This window comes from Glycine soja, chromosome 11, assembly GCF_004193775.1.
Source record: "Glycine soja cultivar W05 chromosome 11, ASM419377v2, whole genome shotgun sequence".
Classification (NCBI taxonomy): domain Eukaryota; kingdom Viridiplantae; phylum Streptophyta; class Magnoliopsida; order Fabales; family Fabaceae; genus Glycine; species Glycine soja.
In genome coordinates, this window is record NC_041012.1 from 36,993,197 (window position 1) to 37,014,039 (window position 20,843).

Below are 20,843 nucleotides of genomic sequence, written 5' to 3' on the forward strand. Positions count from 1 at the left end.
ATATATAATAACCAAGTTCACATTTACAGTAAAAACTATCCATGGTCGAATATATAATTTTTTGGGGTATTAAACACATAGCGATCCTGTACATAATTTGAGCAATTTTTGATAAATTGTGAGACGTTTATCTTCTTTCTTTTGCTGGATGAGATACTTTTATCTAGGAGTATTAAGTTTCTGACAATTCTGGGAAAAAAAATTACTAATGGAGAATCCATATTAAAGATGTTCACATTTGAAGATAACAAACACTAGAATTATAGTTATTAATTCTTTTAAGCTTCATATGTAAGCTAAGGCTTATAAGTAATAATATACCCCAATATATCCCAGTCGTACAAAGCGAACTCCGTACTGGAAGAATAAAAATGAAAAATAAAACAACATTTACAATTGAAAATATTAAATAATTTAAAATGTAATTGAAATAATAAATTCTATCAAAATAATCTTATTAGGACAATTAATAATACAATTTTTAAATGTAGAACAAAAAATATTGTTAACATTATAATAAATATAAAATATGATATAATATTAAAACTACTATCGTAATAATATTATCAGAAAAATAGAACTAAATTAATGTCATTTAGATAAGAAAAAATAGTATAGAAATATATTATAATATTCAACTCAAATAAAAATAAAAATCACATAAACATAATTAACAAAGATAATATGAAGGTTTTCAATTCCATCTAATTCTGGAATATGTAATAACCAAGTTCACATTTATTTAAAGTAAAAAGCCTATCGATTCTCGGAACAAACACATTCGATCGAATATATAAATTGTTTGTGACTTTGTGTATTAAACACATCCGGTACATAGTTTGAACAGTACGTTGATAAATTGAGCAACTTTTTATTCTTCTAGGAATATTAATTTTCGGACAAGAATATTAAACCAATCGAGAATCCATATTAAAGAAGTTCACACATGAAGATAACAACCACTAGAAGTAGAGTATGGTTACTCTAATTTAAAGCTTCAGATGCAAGCTAATTAAGGGTTATAAATAATTACTCCGTATTGAAATAATAAAAATAAAAAATAAAACAATATTTACAATTGAAAGTATTAAATAATTTAAAATCTAATTGAAATAATAATAATACTATCCTATCAAAATAATATTATTAAAATAAAAATTCGATTATATTTTCAAATATAAAGTTAAAAATATTGTAAATATTATAAAATATTAAAATATGATATGCTATTATTAAAATTGCTATTATACCAAAAGTTGCTGACACAACGTCCAAGTAATTTCACTTATCATTTAATAATTCTCTTTTAATTTCTAATAAATTTCAATTTATCACAAAGAGAATATTTAAAAAAAAAAAGAGGGTGAAGAGATAATATTACTAGCATTTTTCTTATTCTTTTTAACTTAGCATAAGATGAGATAAGATGTAGGTTAAAGCTTATAAATAATAGGCGCCGCTATACACTAAAATGGCCATGGGAGAAGATCCGTGCCCATAAGCATAATTATATTATACAACGCGAACTTCGTGCGTGTTACAATTAAAAACAACAACCTTAGTTATATATATAGGCTTCTCCAAATTAAATCATCAACCATGCATATGGTGCTGCCGCTGATTCCGTTAGCACTTGCAGTAGTATTTGGAGGATCACAAGTTGCTGTAGGTACTGCGGCAACTGTTGGTCTTGCAAAGGATCATGGCAAGAAAAAAGACTGGTAAGTGTTATATATACTTGTTTTCAATCTTCTTGTTATCTGTATGTGTGCAGATCATGAATATGCGTGGTATTATGCATATATTCACGTTTCATATCATTACATATCTTGACTTTATTGTCTCTTATGTGAAAGCAGTGAAAATCAGAAGAAGTAACGGGGAGGAGCTGATATATACAGTTATACACATGCATATATAGATATATATATATATATAGTTAGGAGCTGATATATACAGTGATCACTCCCGCTTGCATGTGTTAAAATATGTAAGCCAGTGTAGCAGTCATGCTATGATATATACTATGACTTAATAATAATAATATATTAATTTTCAGTAATCAATTGATATTTAATTTATCTGTTATTTTATTACTTAACATTGGTATAAAATATCATTAACTTTTGTTGATGGCAAATTTTTATTTGCCTAAAATTAATTTTAGTAGAATTTCTTTTCTTGTTCATAATAAAATTCAAATGTAAAACTTTATTTAATATATCTAAACCAATTTCACACCAATTCAAACATTTTTTCTTTGATGAACACAGAAAACAATACCTCATTATTTTACTTTACACCACTTTATAGAGGATCCGTTTACACTGAGGACTGATCTTCTTTGTAGATTCTTTCTTTGGAGGTTCTGATTTTTTCTTATAAGCTGAAGCTGTGGGCAAAGATCAAGGTTGACTAGCTTTGGGAAAGAAATAATTTGGAAGATTTGGAAATGGAAAATAGAAAGTGGGAGAAGGAGGGGTTAAAAAGGGATACGGATCTAAGACAAACTTTTGTTTTCTTGTCATCTTTGACTTTATGTATCGATCTAGATGCTGGACTTGAGCTTTAAGCCTCCTTATTTCTCTTCATTTGGCATGAGATGCTGCCCCAAAAGTAGTCTTTCTCCATTCTTCTTCAAGATGAACAATTTCTTTGGAAAGTTGATGGTATTGCTTTTTCATCATCTCGGACAAATATTGTAGTTTCTCATCATTTGTACTCACTTGGGTACATATCTTGTCAATTTTCTCATCTATCTTTTTCAAGAGATGATTTTGAGCTCTGACATTATCTGTGTGTCAGTTTAAGACTTCTTCGGCCTGACTAGGATTTATGAGCTTTCCTTCTGGCCCTACTTCTGTCGGAATTATGTAGGGTTTGGTTGAAACTTTTGTCATTGAATCTATCTTTTTTTCAAGAGATGGAAACTCTTGATCATAGGATGTGGAGGAAAACAACATGCAAGATATAGGTGTCATGTTGTTGGAATCTTTAGAGATGGATGACTCCAACCTAAAAAATGAAGACATAAAGTTTTGATGATTGAAATTTTAACATGAGAAAAATTTGAGTGAAAAGTTCACATGAGAGGATCCTTTCGTTGACATCACTTAATTTTATTTTTAGAAAATGTTTGATAAAACACTTTATATGTTATTTAACAACTAAATAGAGAAAGAAAGAAAATATAAATACAATAGTGTTTATAATATGATAGGAAGAGGAAAAAAAAGATATTTTTAGAATATTCAAAATTTTAAAATAATTCATGTATGTTACTCTTCATTTTTACACTCTACATATATCAATATCAATAACTGTTAAATTTATTTCCAACAGAACTGGAAACCGTGGAAGGTGCACCTTCTTTAGAATTGTTGATCATCGGTACGCGTGAAGTTAATTATTAGAATTCTTAGCACATTTCATATAATTATAGGTGCGTACGTGATACATATCTTAATCTTAATCTTAATAATATACGGAACCATTATGCTTCTTACCACAGAAGAAGATCCATTCCCATTAATTGCACCATGAATAATAGTTTATATATTGAATCTTCATCAGAAATGCACATCTAAAAAAATAATCTAACCTATGTATGTGTATGTGATTTTTGCGCCAAACTCTCGGATTGTTTTTATACAACAGAACTTTGTATACTATCTGCATGGTACGTAGTAGTCACTACTTGTGGCTTCTGTTATGCTATCTTAATCAATATATGCTTTCTGTTCAAAAAAAACTTCCACTATTGACATAAGACATGCCAATTGTTGAGAACCAATAGGAACTTTCAATACCACAGGAAGTTGGCAAGAGAGTCTAACTCAGCACAGCAGAATCTCAAATATAGAGATCAATGAAAATGAAATACATCTATTAAATTTGGAATATGACTCTTCCTGAGATATATATATATATATATATATATATATAATGTAAATAATGCACCTTAGCTAGTGTAATTTGAACGTCGATCTAAGAATATTTTCGTTGGTGGATAAGACCTAGGTGCTCTTTATGCGAGCATTTTTGTACTTTTTCTCCCGTTTAAAATATAATATGTATAATATTTATTAAACGTGTTATATTTTCGTTGAAAAGTAATTGTAACAGTACATGTGAAACAATGTCAAAATCCTGTCCTTTAATTTATATTTCTTCAGGTTCTTAGTGATTATTAACGACGATAGATGCTATATAACATTAATAAAAATTCCATCAAGATATATAATGTACTCTTCGTTTCTCATTTATATATAATTTCAATTTCATTCAACAAATTAAATATGGTTCATTAATTTTAGTCTTAAACTTTTCTTGAATCTACTAGATTCATTTGTCAACTATTTGATGTTAACTATGTTGAACATGCAGTTATTGGCTGAATACTACTAACAGAAGTAGACAGAACTAGATTAATTTTTAGTCCAACCATACCATTTCTCCAAACAGCAGTATTCCCTTTTAATTATCATCCCCAGCCAGCAAACTCTTGTTATTAAGTGAAAATACTAATTGGTTACTATATAGGAAATGAAAACTACTTTGGGTGATCACTTAACCATAAAAAAAATTTATCAATATTAAAATTTAGTGGTCACATGAAAACTTAAGAGTTATTTGCATTTATCTTTTAATCCTCACCATCCATTCAAATATAATATAATTATTTATTTATAATACTCAATAACAAGAATTCTTGATACTTTCTTATATATACACACACAACAGAGCAAGAAATAATGTATTAATTATATTTTTATCAAAAAATATTAATTATTAATTTATTCTTCACAGGATATTGAACCGATAATTATTTTTTATTTTTCTTTAATCATTTAACTCATCTTATATTTTCAAATATTTTTTCTGCTATTACTTTAATGTTTAAACAAAACATGAACTGTTTTTAGTTTTTAATTTTGTTAGCTACATAATTATAAATGTTTGCTTTTCATTAAAACAATTGGAAAACTGTCTGTATAATTAAATTTTGAAATAAAGTAAATGATTTAACATGCATTGTCCTTTGACATTGAGTTCTCTGAGGGACATTATTCAAGGTTTGCACATTATAGTAGACACCTAAACGTTACCCCAACATTAAAGCATTCAATTGAGGCTGCCAGCTACTTTAATGGGTTTCGTCATCTCTTTATTCCTAAAATCTCTCGTAAAGTAAAGGATTATTGACTTTGAGAAGACAAGGATGTTAGTAATCTGTTAGACTGTTAATATTACGTCTTAACGACGCGGAATTAATTACTTCGACCGGTATGAGGAATTTTTTTGTGGTTTTTAATGGTCAAAAAATTAATTACCGTTAAACATAATAAAATAATAATAATAATAATAATAATAATAATAATAATAATAAAATTATCGATATATTATCATTTAATGATGATATTTAACGGTAGAACAAAAATTTAGGGACTAGTGATCAAAATTTTGTTCAAAGATAAAAAAAAATAAAAATTGAAGGACTAAAACATAATTAACTCTATTAACTAATCATAAATTATCTTTGTTTTTAATTTATTTACATAAATCATAAACTACCATTAACGGAGTGAAATTCTAATGAAAGATAAGTTAAAAACAAAAATTAATTTTTAATATTAAGATTGATGTAATTAAATGTGATTAACTAATTAATTTCTTAGTTAGCATGAATTCATTTTTTTTCTTGTATTATTTGAGGTTGAGGTAGTATATGTGGATGATAACTTTCACTTACAAGTTAATTTGTAAGATTGAGTTAAATTCATGGCTTAAATATATATTTTTTCATTTAATTTAATATTTTATTTATTTATTTTTCTTTACAAAATATGTTTATTTTATTTTTCATTCTTAAAACACTTTAAATAATAATTTTTTCTCTCTTTAAAGTGTTGTATCTAAGATGTATAAAGGAAGAAAAATAAAATAAAAATTACATTTTATAAGGATAAACAATTTTTTTAAAGATGAAAATAAAAAAAATATTAAATTGTAAGAATAAAAAAAATTAAGCCTAAACTCATCACTTATATTATAAGATTTAAAATTATTTTAAGTTTGAACATTTAACAACCCGAAATCGCCCATTAGTTTGAGAGTTTTTAATTGCTTAAATTAGATAGGTAAACAGCCTTGAATAGTCATAACTACTGATCATTTAATAGCGCCGCCCGAGATTATCTGTGACTTATGTGCATGCATGGGAGCTTAAAACCCTAGTTTTATAGTATGAGAAAAAAACATGGAAGATTAGAAGAACCTTTTTCTTTTTGTGGTTGCCAGCAAATTGTAAAGTTGGAGAGGCCCAAATGATTAATTACATCATGAATTTAAATAAGCATCTTTACGTCTTGCTAACTAATGCTGCTAAAATATTGATTAAAAAACTAAAAAAAAATTATATCTTAAAAATACTGATTAACATTTATTTTTGAATAATAACAAGAGTACACTCCAGCTGCCGGTCATAAAGTTTGTCAGGTTCTTTTTTATATATAAAAAATAAAGGTTTGCTAGGTTCTTCCATGCGACGGCTCAGGCTTCGATGAACTTTTACAATCAGTATTTTTTTTTATCTAAAACGAATACCTTTTCTTGAGAGGTCTCTAGTCAAAGACAGAAGAATATAATTATACGTATGTTTAGGACAATTTTAATGATATTTTTAATTATACAATCGAGATTAGTTTTTTAAAACTCCCATTGTGCTTACACATATTATATATATAGTAGTATAATATTTTTACACCGAATCAAACAGAAATTAGTCTATATATAATTTTTAATTAAATTATTGTTTTAAAATATATTTTTTTATTAAATGTTTTTTATATGAATTTGATTAAAAAATAAAGTTAAACTAGTTAATGAGATTTAGAGAGAATTCATAAAAAGAAAGAACACATTACATAACATGACTACAAAAAAAAAATGTTAAATAATGAAGGTAATTTGGGGAGGTTTTAGAAATCTCCTTAATTTATTAAAAACTATCATTTTTTGTGCTTATTTTGTGGAGGTTTTAGAAACCTCCTTAATTTATTAAAAACTACCATTTTTTGTGCTTGTGGAGGTTTATAACTCTGCTAATTAAATATTATTTTTCCACTCTTTTCTCTTTAAAACAAAATAAATCATGTTTTTTTTCGGCAAAAAAAAAATTCCCTCTTAAAAAAATCACAAAATCCCAATTTCCCTCTCAAAAAAATCACAAAATCCCAATTTCCCTCTCTAACTCTCCCTCACATCCCATTTTTTTCATAAATAAATTTATAAAGCTTTTTAGTATAAATAAATAAACATAGAGTAAATAATAGGCTGAGTACCCTAGATATAAATAGCTATGTTAAGTCAGGTGCCTCCTCTTTTCCTCATTTTCGTTTTTCCCCTTCTCCTCTCAAAATCCTCTCTTTTTTCACCAAATCTGTCTCAGAAATATGACGATCTCGGATTCATTCACCGTTGGATCGTCGTGAAATTTAAAAAGCATGTTCACAACCCAATTTCGAGCATTCTCACCGTTGGGAATTTCGATACAATGTCTGAGCTAAGAGAAATACTTTTCGCATCGTAGCCTTTTTTCTTTTCCGCAGAAACTCAAAACGGTCTCAATAAAACTACGATCCAGGTTTCGTTAACCGTTAGATTTTCATGAAATTTTGATATGTGGTTCCTGTTTCAGTTACGCACACCTTCACCGTTGGGATTTGCGAGATAATAGTCACGGAGAGAGAAAAATGAATCGCATCAAGACAGTACAAGCGGAGACTTCAATCTCTTCTCTGTCTCTCTCTGACGTTTGGGGACTCTATCGGAGCAATTAGAGAAAAAAATTGGATGAATCTCAGGGAACTACTAGAGATGCTGTTATCGTTGGCTGAAGACACCCAGGTAAGGGATGAGTTATTCACAATTAGGGATTAGTGAGAACATGTATAGGGATTCTTAGAGATATCAATTGAAATGGGTTTTGGGGTGTTTTTGTAATTTTCATTTTATCATTATAATTGCAGTGAAATTATATATGTTTGATGAATCAGTCGATGTCCTAATGAGAAATTGCTGTGAAATTGATGTGTTCTTGTGTTGAGTGTGAACCCTTAGAAAAATTAAGCTTTTTTTATTAATGTAAATTATATTTTAAATAATATTATTCAATGACTTATTTTATACAAATTATTATCTTGTTCTAATTAGATTGTTTTAATTATTGAATTGTTTTTATAGCTAATTATATGATTATTATTACAAGTTGTAAACTTGAAATTGCTTTGCATATAGGAACTTTGTAGGAGAAATAAAGAAATTTGAAGCAAACAAGTTATTCCACACACCGGTGGATCCAAAGCTAATCCTAGAAGAAGAAATGAGTTGGTAATGACAATAAATGTTAACTTTTACTAATTAAAGAAGTTCAATGTTTACTTACTCTTTATTTATCTTAGTTGTTAGAAACTGGGAAGCTAGCAAGTTGTGGACAATTATATATTGAAACTCATAAAAGGAAAGATGGATCATTTGTAAATGAAGCGGCAAAGACTATAGCGGTATGTTTTTCTTTAGTAACATTGTTTTCAAGGATTGTGCTTAATCTTAAAACTTTTATATTTCATTTTATTACATGTTTGCAGGAACAAATTGAAGTAGGATTGACTCAAAGCATAGTTGATGAATCTGAAGTTTCTCCTCTTGATGTTGTTGGTATCCTAAAACTTGTTAGTATAATACACAATGTACTCTTAAAACTGTTTTACATACGTCTATAGTTTATTAATTTATTCACGCATATTAGTAAGGAAATATATTTTGTAATTGGTACGTGTGTTTATTAAGTTAATTAATTTACAGTTTTGTAAGTAGATTTTATAGTTAATCAACAATATTAAGGTAGAATTTTATTCATTTTGGCTAGTTCTTAATACTCTTTATCTCAAGTTAGGTCTTTAAGTAAACATACATGACCAAGGTAATAATCATGCATAAGTTTAGAATATTAAAACAATTGTTTAGAATTGATTATTTTTATTGATGGTCATTATGATTTAGTATGTGTGATACACCCTTGTATATAGTATATGTGACTAAGTGTTTTTCTTTTCTTATTTCAGCCAAATGATGCTTCAAGTGTTCCTAATACACCTTTGGATGCAAAAGGATTTTCCGGTGCTAGCAACCCTTAGTTTGCTTATAATGTATTTTGGATTTAAAGTTTAGTACAAGACTAATATTACTTTGTTATGGATTTTATGTCATACTTTGATTTACAATAGAAATTTGAATTATAAATCTTTGAACTATATGTTATTATTTTGGTTATTGAAATATAATTTCTACGTCCTCATTATGAGTTTTTTTATTACATTTTTTTTATCGATATCATAAGAAAATGAAAAATTGTAATACATGTAGATTATGAAACTAAAATGAGTATACAAAATCATTATATACAAGAAAATGAGGAGAATTAGAAATCAATTGTAAAACATCTATTGTTAGCATGATTTAAAAAAAAACCCTTCATAGTATAGTTTTAAAACCTCTTTTAATAAACCTCTGCATTTAGCATAGGTTTAAAATCTCTTACAAAAAACCTCCATATTTAGTGTAGGTATAAAAACCTCTTCCAATAAACCTCTACAGAACCGCCGCTAATTGTTTGTGGCGAATATAACCGCGGAAAAACCTCCCTAATTTATTTTGCGGAGGATAAAAACCTCCACTAAACGAAAAAATAACCTCTATTATTTAACAGATTTGTTGTAGTGAGTATTATTTTTAGAGTAAATTATAACCAATACTCCCAAAATTTTGCAAAATTACATACACTTTTTCTACTTTTTTAACCATTATAGCATCTTTCTTTGCAGACAATGTTAGTATAATATATAATAACGTGTTAATGTGATATTTTTAAACATTAAAAAGGGATATTGGTGTAACATTCATAAGGAGGGAGTGTTGCAACATTTTCACACATAAAAGGAGTTAATGTAGGAATTAATAACGTGTTAGTTGTGTTATGTGTAATTTGAATAAAAAAACTCAAAAGTGCAAATTTGATTCGCTCTTATTTTTAAAATCAAGTCGAATTAGCCAATTACACCATACAAAATGAAAATTTTGAAAATTGACATAAAAAAGGATTTTTTTTTATTATTTGTATTGGATTGAATTTATCTAAACGAAAATTTGCAGCTTCCCGAAACGAAACGTAATTTGCCAGAGTTGTGACAAAATAAAATATCATACTTCGTATGGAATATAGAACAGTCCGGTCCAAAATGTTGGTTGAATATAGAAAAATTGGCAATAAGATATTTTACGTAGTAACCATTCTACCACTAATTAATATACCACGTGTGTTTATATAAATATACATTTTCCCGTCCCTTGTACTTACCACACGTCTTTAATTTTTGACATATATTTGATAATTTGATTTATTTGTTGTTTTAGTACTCTTTTTGTGTAGATCATGATTGAATTATAAAACTTTAAAGAAGTAGCTTTACCAATTTAATTATCAATCCAATTTTAAACTATTATTAAAAAGGGATATTATTACTTATATTTCCTTACATTAAAATTCAAAAGCAATATATATTTGCTTTAGTATTCACTCTAAAAGAGAAGGTACCATATTATCTTTTTTTAAAACTACAGAACATATAGACAATAAAAAATAGAAGCTGGGGAATAAAAATTATAGATTCAATAATTAAAGTTTGTAACTTTTATGAGTAAGTGAATTTTACTAATCACTCTGTAATTCTTAAAAGTTTTATTTCTTCATAAAAAAAATATTATTTTCATATCTAAAAGTAAATTCTATTTCTTCTAATAAAGTTTTTTCTATATGTACAACCACGAAATTGAACCATTTTTACTATGTTTAAGGATTCAACAATCTAATTACCAATTATATTAGACGATCCTTATTGTTCACGACTCGTATATATATGATCAATATACGTTGGAATATGCTGTGAGCCAGTGTGATAAACTTTCACTATCAATGTTGGAATATTGTGAGCCAGTGTGATAAACTTTCACTATCAATGTTGGAATATTTTGTGAGCCAGTATAATTATCAAACTTTTGTCAACACGTCTTAGTTTAAGTGAGAGGGGTTTAAAACTTTTAAATCCGGTTTTATTCTAAAATTTATGTATACAGGAAACAAAAACAAAACTATCAAAAGCAGATTCTATTTAGCTCTTAGGTACCCGTGAAAACAAATTGAGAATATTACATCAAACCTTTGAATACTATTTTTTTATTTTCCAATTAGTCAGCCCTTGTATATATATATATATCTTAATTCATTCTTCGATCTCCCTCTTTTTCTTTGGACTCAGCCCCTGTATTTCAATAAAGAACAACTTTTTAAAATAGTATTGAACGCTATACGTAGGTCACGATCACATGGTAATTAAAGTCATAGAATTCCTCTGACTAACATAAAATATTCATATTACTCTTCCAAATTATGTGCAAAGATAACATGCTTAAATCAATATAATTAGGGATATCAAATTTAAATTTTAAATACTCAGTTGTTCAAATGAATTCTACTGCATGCTTGTGATAATCATATTTAATTTGAGTAATATTATTTTTAATAAAAAAATACTTGTAATTTATAAAAGACAAATTATTAGGATGAGACAAGAACATCGATAGAATATATATGTCTTCATTTTAATATTAATTATTTTCTCACGTGCGAGAGAAAGTAAAAGAAAGCAGGAGAAAAATAAATCATTAAGAAGACAAAAGGAAATAGTCCACAGCTTCCACGGCATGAGTATGTTGTTCCTAGCTAACTACCAAGTGGTATGGTAGGTGATATATATATATATATATATATATATATATATATATATATATATATATATATATAAAGAGAAGTGTGTAGAATATGAACCTTTTTAGGCAACAGCTAGAGAGTACTTTTAAATTATCAAGCATGGCTGATAATTATAATGTGTTAGAGCTCAACATTGGTTTAGGCAACAACAACAACAGCAAAGTTGGTGGTCATGCAGGGCAATCACCAAGGCAAAGGTGCCCTGCACCGTTTCTGTTGAAAACATACGAATTGTTGGAAGAATTAAGTGAGAATGAAAAAGATAGCACCAAAATTGTGTCGTGGAATGCAGAAGGAACTGGCTTTGTTGTGTGGTCCCCAGCTGAGTTCTCTGAGCTCACCTTGCCCAGATATTTCAAGCACAACAACTTCTCTAGCTTCATTCGCCAATTGAATACATATGTAAGTAAATTATAGATATAGTACCTTAGCTAGCTAGTAGCATGCATGCATGAACATGCCTATTTAGAAAGTTAATCAGAAGGAAAAAAATGATTATTTCTTTAATTATAAGTGGAACTAATTAAGATGCATTAATATTCTTGTTTACTACAATAATAACACGCGAAGTTATTGTCAAATGGATGTCCTTTCTGCATTGAAGTTAGTTATTTATCAACTTTCTTGAATTGGTTTTGCTTAATTAATTTTACCATAAGGGGAACATTTATAAAGAAAAGATTAGCCATTGTTTTCTTTTTAAAAGATACCTATATATATATACATGCAATATATGTGGAGTTAAAGACAAAATATATTAATATTTAGCAATTTTTTTGACTTTTTATTTTCTTTTCTTTCTTTTTTGGTTGTTCTTTTGGGTTTTCAGTTTTTTTTTTATCTCCAGATTCCCCTGTACATTCTTCAAAACTAGGAGCGCTAGCTAGAGGAGCTCTATTGAAAAAGAAGTATCATAATTGAACAAAAAAAAAACTTAATGTAATAATTGATCAAAGGTCATATTTAGTGATGCTTGAGCTTTTCTTCTGTTTTTTTGGTTTGCTCTCTTGTTTTCTTTGTTTTTGCCTCTCTAGCTTCCTCATTTTCTTCTTTCAAAACTAGATCGAGGAGTTCTATTTCTATATTGAAAAGGAAGTATCGTGGTTTTTTCTTTTTTATTACGAGGAAGTATGATAGTTAAGCAAAACAAATCAAACCACGTGCAAATAATGAAGTTCAAGTCAATGTATACATATATATATAAGATGATGGTCAAATCAGTATTTTTTTTTTTAAAACTAAAAGTCAAAATAGTCGTATCGCGCATGCTGTACTACTACACTTGGAGCACACTTAAGTTGAAAATTAAAAATAAATAAATAAAACCTTGCTCATTGCGAACATTATAACATGCTGTACATTGGGTTAAAGAATTTTCAAAAGCTTATCTTTGACAAAAAATTTTATAGAGCAGCCGTTTGGTGTATATAATAACATGGTGACGTTGAATAGTATTTTTATATATGTTTCAACGTGTGATGCTTCTACGTAATGTCGTACCAATTTACTTCAAACCATCATAATATAATTATTTACGGTATCTAAATTTAGGTTATATAAACCCAGATAGCAATCTGTCTATAAAAAAACAATTGCAAAATCATACTGACAAGCTTCAACAATAAATTATAGTATTAATTAGGAAATTTCACATGTTTATAATATATTGTAATATTTGTGAAGAGACAGGATTCTGTGTAACGTAAATTAGCCAATTATTAAACAAAAATACTAGGAAGTATGCAATATTTTTATATATGTATTAAAGTAAAATTAAAAATTCCTTTATATATTTGTCACAAGGAAAAGAAATTAAGTTGTTGATCTTTATATTTGTATTAGCTGGTTTGGTTTGGTGTTTGTTTCATCTTTTTCTGATTTTTCAAAATTACAAAACAGGGATTTAAGAAAATATCCTCCAAAAAATGGGAATTCAAGCACGAGAAATTTCAGAGGGGTTGCAGGCACATACTAGGCGAAATCACGAGGAAAAAGTGCGAGCCAAGTGTGTTTCCTGCATACCTAAAGTCTTCTTCTGAGGAAAATAATGCAACGAGTTCCATGGAAGAAAACAATGATCATCATCAACTACTTATGGAGGAGAACAAGAACCTAAAGAAGGAGAGATTAGAGCTACAAATGCAGATAGATGAATGCAAAACACTTGAAATGAAGTTGTTGGAATGTCTCTCTCAATTTATGGACAGCCACCAAAATAAAGTTAGGAGACTATGTTAATTGATAATTATTATTTGATGAAATTAAAATATATAGAGCTGTTTAAGTTTTCATTGACTATAAATAAGGCTAGTTTTAATTTAACAATCACGCTTTACTCATATATCCACATAAATTCTTGGTGAGCTTAAAATGTGAAATTTATCTGTTAAGAAACAAGCATGTAAATTTCTTTTTTATAGAAATTTCAAATTTCACCAATAGTGACAGATTAAATTCCTTGTGATATTTATTTATATAGCAACCTACAATAACAAATACTCGCTAATTTATTATTATCAATATGATATAAAGAAGGATGTTGTGATATAAAAAGAAAAAAAAATGTGAAATTAACAGATAAACGTACAATATAAGAAAGAAAAAAAAAGTAAGCATAAAGTTTAAATTTAAGACAAATATTTGAAGTCGAGGAATAAATGGCTAGCATGTTTTGTTGATTGAGTAGTTGACGAGGGCAGTGAGGTTAATTCAAGCGTGCTCATTTTCAAAGTAATTAATAAAAAATAATAAAAGACAACGAGACGAAGGAAGACAAGAAAGTTGGTATGTTTATACTAAGCAATCTAAAAATTGAAAATAAAAAGCTTCCCATGATGATAATTTGCAGTTATTAGATAGAATAAGAGCTGAAAGAAATAGATGTGATTATTCTATAACCCACACTCTAAATTTAATATATTTTATTAAAATTTACATTTTATTATAACTTGAATAATTTTATTATGAAATCCATATCCATTTTAAAGTTTTTAAAATAATAATTATTTATAGTTCAATTAACAAAGTTTTAAATTTGAAATATATACTTTTAAGTTTGATTAAGTTTTCGATTAGATAATTATTAAATTTGATAATTAAGTTTTTAATACCTTGATCTCATATCATATCATGTTAGAATTCATATTTTATTAATTTGAAAAGATGTCAACGAACATAAAGTAAAAAGATGAATTAATTAGGTTTTTAATTAACGCTTATAAACCACGAAAAACACTTGTGAATTTTTTTTGACGGACTTGTGAATACTAAATATATATGCAGTGATATAGAATACAAACAACCTCAACGAATAACAGCTTATTCAAAAACTTAATAAGAGTGTAAGACAAAGAAGTTGGAAACTTAATTTAACGATAAATAATACCTTTATTACTCATATTAAAGCATAAGGGAATCTCTTTCATAATGATTTTGGTTGGATTTTTTTTCTTCATATCCACAAGGATTAGTGAAACGTCTGAACATGTGGATAATTATATGTTGACGTCCCATTAAAAAAAGAGTGTTACTTTGAACATCCAACACCCTAGGTGAAAGAACAAAAATGTTCTTCACCCTAATAATATAAATTGGATTACCGTCCATACACCGCTATTGTTTTCCTTCATCTTCCTCTCGGCGTATACTCTTTCCTCTTCGTGCTCTTCGTGTTGTGCTTCTCCCTTCCCTACGTGCTCTCGTTTGTTGTATTCTTTTTCATTCTCCTTGTGGTTGATTGTTCTCACACCTTGGTTGTGGTTGTTGCAGTTGATGGTTTGTGGTTATTCGTCTTCTTAGTGGTTCTTCTCCTTCTTTTTCGTTGAGTCATCTTTTTCGAGGTAAGTGGTCGTTTTTGTTGAAGTCTTGAATGATTATTTCCTATATTGATGTTATTGAATGATTGTATTATTTCTCGTTATTGGGTTGAATGGTTTTTGTTGTTCTTCGTATGAAGTGCTAATGGAAAAAATGACATTTTGCGGGAAAAAATTCATACAGATTGATGATTCATATGACCCACACGAATTATTGATCCATATAGGTCATACAGAATACCAATCCGTATGTTTTTTTATTTTATTTTTAATTATTTTTTTATTGTTATGTTTGGTAAAATTTATTTAAGTTATTATTAAAAAAAAAATATTGTTGTTATTATTGGTAATATTTTTTATGTTTTGTTTTTTAAAATTTATTTAGTGTTGTGGCCATTTAGATCACTTGTCCGTATGGTTTGTTTTATAAATTTTGTTTTTAATTGAAAATAATAAACTGGAAATTATTTTCAAAAATTATATTTTTGCTGTTATGTTCCGTAAAATATTTTTAAGTTATTTTTTAAAATTTTGTTATTGTTATTATTTTTAGTGAAACAGCTTTAATATTTTTTTTCAAAATTTATTTAGTGTTGTTGCCATATGGATGGTATTATTTAAATTTTTTATTAATTCAAAATAATAAAATGGAAAGTATGTTTAAAATTATTATTTTTGTTTCCATTTTTTTTAAAAAAAAATTGTGAGTTATTTTCAATTTTTTTAATTATTGTCATGTATGGCAAAAAAAATTAGTTATTTATCAAAATTTAATTAGTGTTGTTGCCATACTAATCCGTATGGTATTTTTTAATTTTTTATTAACTCAAAGTAATAAAATAGAAATTATTTTTTTAAAATTTTATTTTTGTTGCTATTTTATAAAAAAATTCTGAGTTATTTTTAATTTTTTTAATTGTTGTTATGTATGCTAAAAAAATTTAGTTATTTATTAAAATTTAATTAGTGTTGTTATCGTATGAATCAGTGATTTGTATGATTCATACGGATCGTATGATATTTTTTTAAAAAAAATTTATTAAATAAAAATAATAAACTATAAATTATGTTTAAAAATTTTATTTTTGTTGATATTTTTAAAAAAAATTGTGAGTTTTTTTTTATATATTTTTTATGTATGGTAAAGAAATAGTTATTTATTAAAATTTAATTACTGTTGTTGCCATACGGATCATTGATCCGAATGGTATTTTTTAATTTTTTTTGAAAATAATAAACTCAAAATTATTTTAAAAATTTTAATTTTTGTTGTTATTTTTCATAAAAAAATAATTATTTTTTAATTTTTGTTATGTTTGGTAAAATTTGTTTTAGTTATTTTTGAAATTTATTTAGTGTTGCATGAATTATTACTGATCCGTATGGTTTTTTTTTATTTTGTTTTTAAAATGAAAATAATAAAGGTTTTAGTAATGTTTTAAAATATTTCTAGTGTTGTTATGTTTCGTAAAAAAAATTGTTGTTATTTTTTAAAATTTATTTTTATTTTAGTGGTTTTGTTAAAAATATTTAGTGTAATTATTTTTTAGTGTATTGTAATAATTTGTGACATTTAATAATGTATTAAAATTTTATTATGTATGGACTTATTTGGTTAGTCTTTTAATTTATATTATGCAAATGATAATTTTTATGATTTATATGTTAGGCTTCCTTTTTATATTATTTAATTAGTTTTGTTTATCTAGTTATGTATGGTAATATAAGATTAGACTAGATTTGTTTAGATTAGATTTCCCATATTAAGAGTAAGATTAGATTAGATAAGATTTCCAAAACTAAGACTATATTTAAATTAATTAAAACAAATATTGAAATAAATATTTTAATTGTATAACAAATTTGTAAGTTATAAAAAATTATTGAAATAAAATATTAAAATATATTCATTTTGGTAGTTTTATTACTTAAAAAATTTACTTTTAATACTTTTAAAATAATTTAAATTTTGTTAGTTAGTTTAAAAATTATTGAAAATAATTTTATTTTATTAATTTTAATTTTTTTTAAAAAAACCATTTAAAATAATTTAAATTAGTTTGTTAGTTTAAAACAATTGTTGAAAACAAAATTTAAAAATGATTTAAATGAAAATGTACAAGATTTTAGAATTGTTAGTTAGTAAAAAAAAATATTGTAACATTGTTGAAACTAAAACTGAAAAATGATGGAATGAAAATTTCAAAATATTTTTACATTTTTAGTTATTAAAAAATTATTCAAGAAAATATTCAAAATAATTAAACATTTTAAAAAATGATTGAATATAAAAAACACGATAATTTTAATGATATTGTGCATATAATGGTTAGAATTAGAGGTCTTGGTTATGCTTTAGGTCGAGCAATAGGAAAAGTCCTAGGGAGAAAACAAGGGAGTGATGATGACAATGATGCCTCTAGAGGCGAAGACCTATCGCATCTGCTCGCAGGTAGCGACAATAAGAGTGTGTTCTTGAGGATCCTCCTACGACTGCAGAGGAATTGCACGACAAGGAACGACAACAAGAAGCACCTGTTGAGGATCCTCCTACTGATGTTGAGGGTTTTCCAGCATGACCCCATGACATATCAGTTTTGATAGATTATGAAAATCACATTGCTTTCAGAATCTGGAATGGAGAGGTTTGTATTTGTGTAAAAAAAAAACACATAATTTACAATTGAATAATGTTCTTACATGGTCAATATTAATATTTGCAGGAACGCCTTGAGTTGAAGCTATCTTTCTATGGAAAAAAGATTGCTAAGTTCAGGAGGCTTGCTTTAGAGATTGAAGGTCTTGCGATTGTCAGTGGACTAAGTCCTTTGATCGCTTGTTCCCTAAATACGGGCGATCGGGGACTAATATCTACTTTTGTGGAACGTTGGCATAAGGAAACTAGTAGTTTCCATTTGCCCGTCGGAGAGGTGACTATCACCTTGGATGACGTCGCGTCGTTGCTACATCTTTCTATTGTAAGGGTGTTCCACAACTTCGAGCAACTTCATGTTGATGACGTTGTTGATATCTTGGTGGAATTACTCGAGGTCAGCGCTGCAGAGGCGAGAGCTGAGACAATTCAGTGTCATGACTCTTATGTTCGACTATCATGGCTGCGCGACGTGTATCAAATGAAGATCGAGGCATATTATTGGATTGTAGCAGCACGAGTGTATTTGTTGCATCTACTTGGATGCACACTTTTTGCTAACAAGAGTGTCACACACGTGCACGTGGTATTCTTGGATGCACTTTGTGATTTGGCATAGAGTGGGAGTTATGCTTGGGGCGTTGTTGTACTTGTGCACATGTATGATAATTTAAATAAGGCATTGAAGAGCACGACAAGGCAACTTGCAGGATATATCACTCTGTTACAGGTTAGTTAAGATGTTATGATTTTTTTTTCATTGGAGTTGAATATTATATGTTGTCACGTATTTTAATGAATATGTTTGCAAAATATATTTAGTGTTGGATCTACAAGCATTTCCCGCCCATTGATTCCGCCATACATGCCAAGGATTATGATGAGAGGAGACCGCATGCATGTCGATGGACCTCTGGCAAGGCACTGCCCGTTTCCACGTATCGTAGGCGTTTGGACAGACTGACCCCTAACGTAGTGTGCTGGATTTCGTAAGGTGACCATCATTCATTTAGAGAATTTGAGGTCATCTCATTATTTTCTGACCATCTCAGATGAGGCCCCTTGACGGTCATTTGCCGACCGGAGAGGGTTGTATGACAGTTTGGATGCATCCAGACTATTGTGTCACATCTAGCTGCAGCTTCGCTCTCTGTTGAAGAAATCAATGATAGATGAATGCAGTTCAGTGACTACATTGCACATGTAGGAAAAATCTATGTAGTGCCTAACCACTGTTTGCCAGATTACATGAATTAGTTCTACATAATTTTGCACCCATTCATGAGTCCGACACAGCCAAGGGATCCTTCTAGAATTCTGTTGGTTCAGCAATATGACACATTTGTTGAACCAGATGTGTATCAACAACTGATGGCGACAGCGGCACTTGATAAGGCAGACATTGATGTGCATCATCTTCGACATGCAGTGGTAATATGTTTCTTTTTTTGTATTTGTCTTTGAAGCGTATACTATTGTTGAAGAATGTTTGAGCATCGCAAGAAGCTACATTAGCCAACCAATTGTAGGTCACTGATCAAGGCATAGGCGGCGTACAAACGGCCATTAAAGTTGTTTTATTTTTGCCTTATACATGTCATTTATAATTTTTTGTATAATTTATTTATTTGGTACATTTATTTATTAACAGTAACATTTGGTTATTTATTTGGTATATTTTTTAATTTTTTGGATAATTTATTTATTTGGTTTATTTATGTATGGACACATTTTTTATTATGTGATATAAATTTTTGCCATTCGTTTATTGTTAATTAGCTATTAATGTTGCATTAAGAAATAAATTAATTTGTGCAACAAAAATAAAGCATGTATAATCATAAATCGTTGTCAAAGTTGACAAGACACTGTCAATTGCATGTGTATTTTTTTAAAAAAATAATAATAGACGTACGTACTGACATAGAAATGACTACTCAGTTGTTTTAGTTCTGATATGCATGTCTGATGCAAAATTAAACATGACACAACATTGTTGTACTTGACAACACAGACAAATTTACGCGTGTCAACTTTTTTTAAAAAAAACAAGCAGTCTCATTGAACACCATCTATATATACCATACCAACACTCTCAAAAATCACACATTCTCGTCGAATCCAACTTTAGAAACCAAATCTTACAACAAACTATGACATTTTTTAGAGAAACAAGCTGTTAGACCATCGTGAACTCCAGATTAGCTTTTATTTTTCCGAATGGATCAATTATTCACAACGAAACTGGTGTTTATTTCCAAAGTTCCACTCCAACACTCATTCGAGTATCCAACGATTGTGGTTTTGAAACGCTAAAAAGCAGAATGCACAATACCTTTAAGCTAACTGATGATCAATATTTGGATGAAATTTACTACCGACAACCATTCACACTAGTAGGTAACCAATTTGGCTTTCAATCTATGCAATTGAAAAACAATGATGATCTGAACACAATGTTAATGTGTAATGATCAATTTCTATGTGT

General features: G+C 27.9%; 1 protein-coding gene and 2 long non-coding RNA genes across 3 annotated transcripts; all 3 read left to right on the top strand.

Moving 5' to 3' along the window:
- The first annotated feature begins 1,488 nt into the window (after positions 1 to 1,488).
- On the top strand, positions 1,489 to 2,062 carry LOC114373848. Its single transcript, XR_003658478.1, has 2 exons — positions 1,489 to 1,721; positions 1,860 to 2,062. It is a non-coding gene; the product is annotated as an uncharacterized LOC114373848 (long non-coding RNA).
- Positions 2,063 to 7,410: 5,348 nt separating this feature from the next.
- On the top strand, positions 7,411 to 9,345 carry LOC114374270. Its single transcript, XR_003658535.1, has 5 exons — positions 7,411 to 7,908; positions 8,299 to 8,391; positions 8,463 to 8,564; positions 8,649 to 8,732; positions 9,126 to 9,345. It is a non-coding gene; the product is annotated as an uncharacterized LOC114374270 (long non-coding RNA).
- Positions 9,346 to 11,932: 2,587 nt separating this feature from the next.
- On the top strand, positions 11,933 to 14,326 carry LOC114375711 (heat stress transcription factor B-2a-like). The gene is made up of 2 exons (XM_028333561.1): positions 11,933 to 12,289; positions 13,787 to 14,326. The coding sequence occupies exons 1-2, from the start codon at positions 11,939 to 11,941 to the stop codon at positions 14,123 to 14,125; spliced, it is 690 nt and encodes a 229-aa protein (XP_028189362.1). The 5' UTR covers positions 11,933 to 11,938; the 3' UTR covers positions 14,126 to 14,326.
- The last annotated feature ends 6,517 nt before the right edge of the window (positions 14,327 to 20,843 follow it).

What these genes read in the sequence shown, in the direction of transcription:
- LOC114375711 (XM_028333561.1), top strand. Translation starts at nt 11,939, where the DNA reads ATGAACCTTTTTAGGCAACAGCTAGAGAGTACTTTTAAATTATCAAGC. An exon ending in TTCGCCAATTGAATACATAT is followed by an intron (nt 12,290 to 13,786) that starts GTAAGTAAATTA and finishes ATTACAAAACAG; the next exon opens with GGATTTAAGAAAATATCCTC.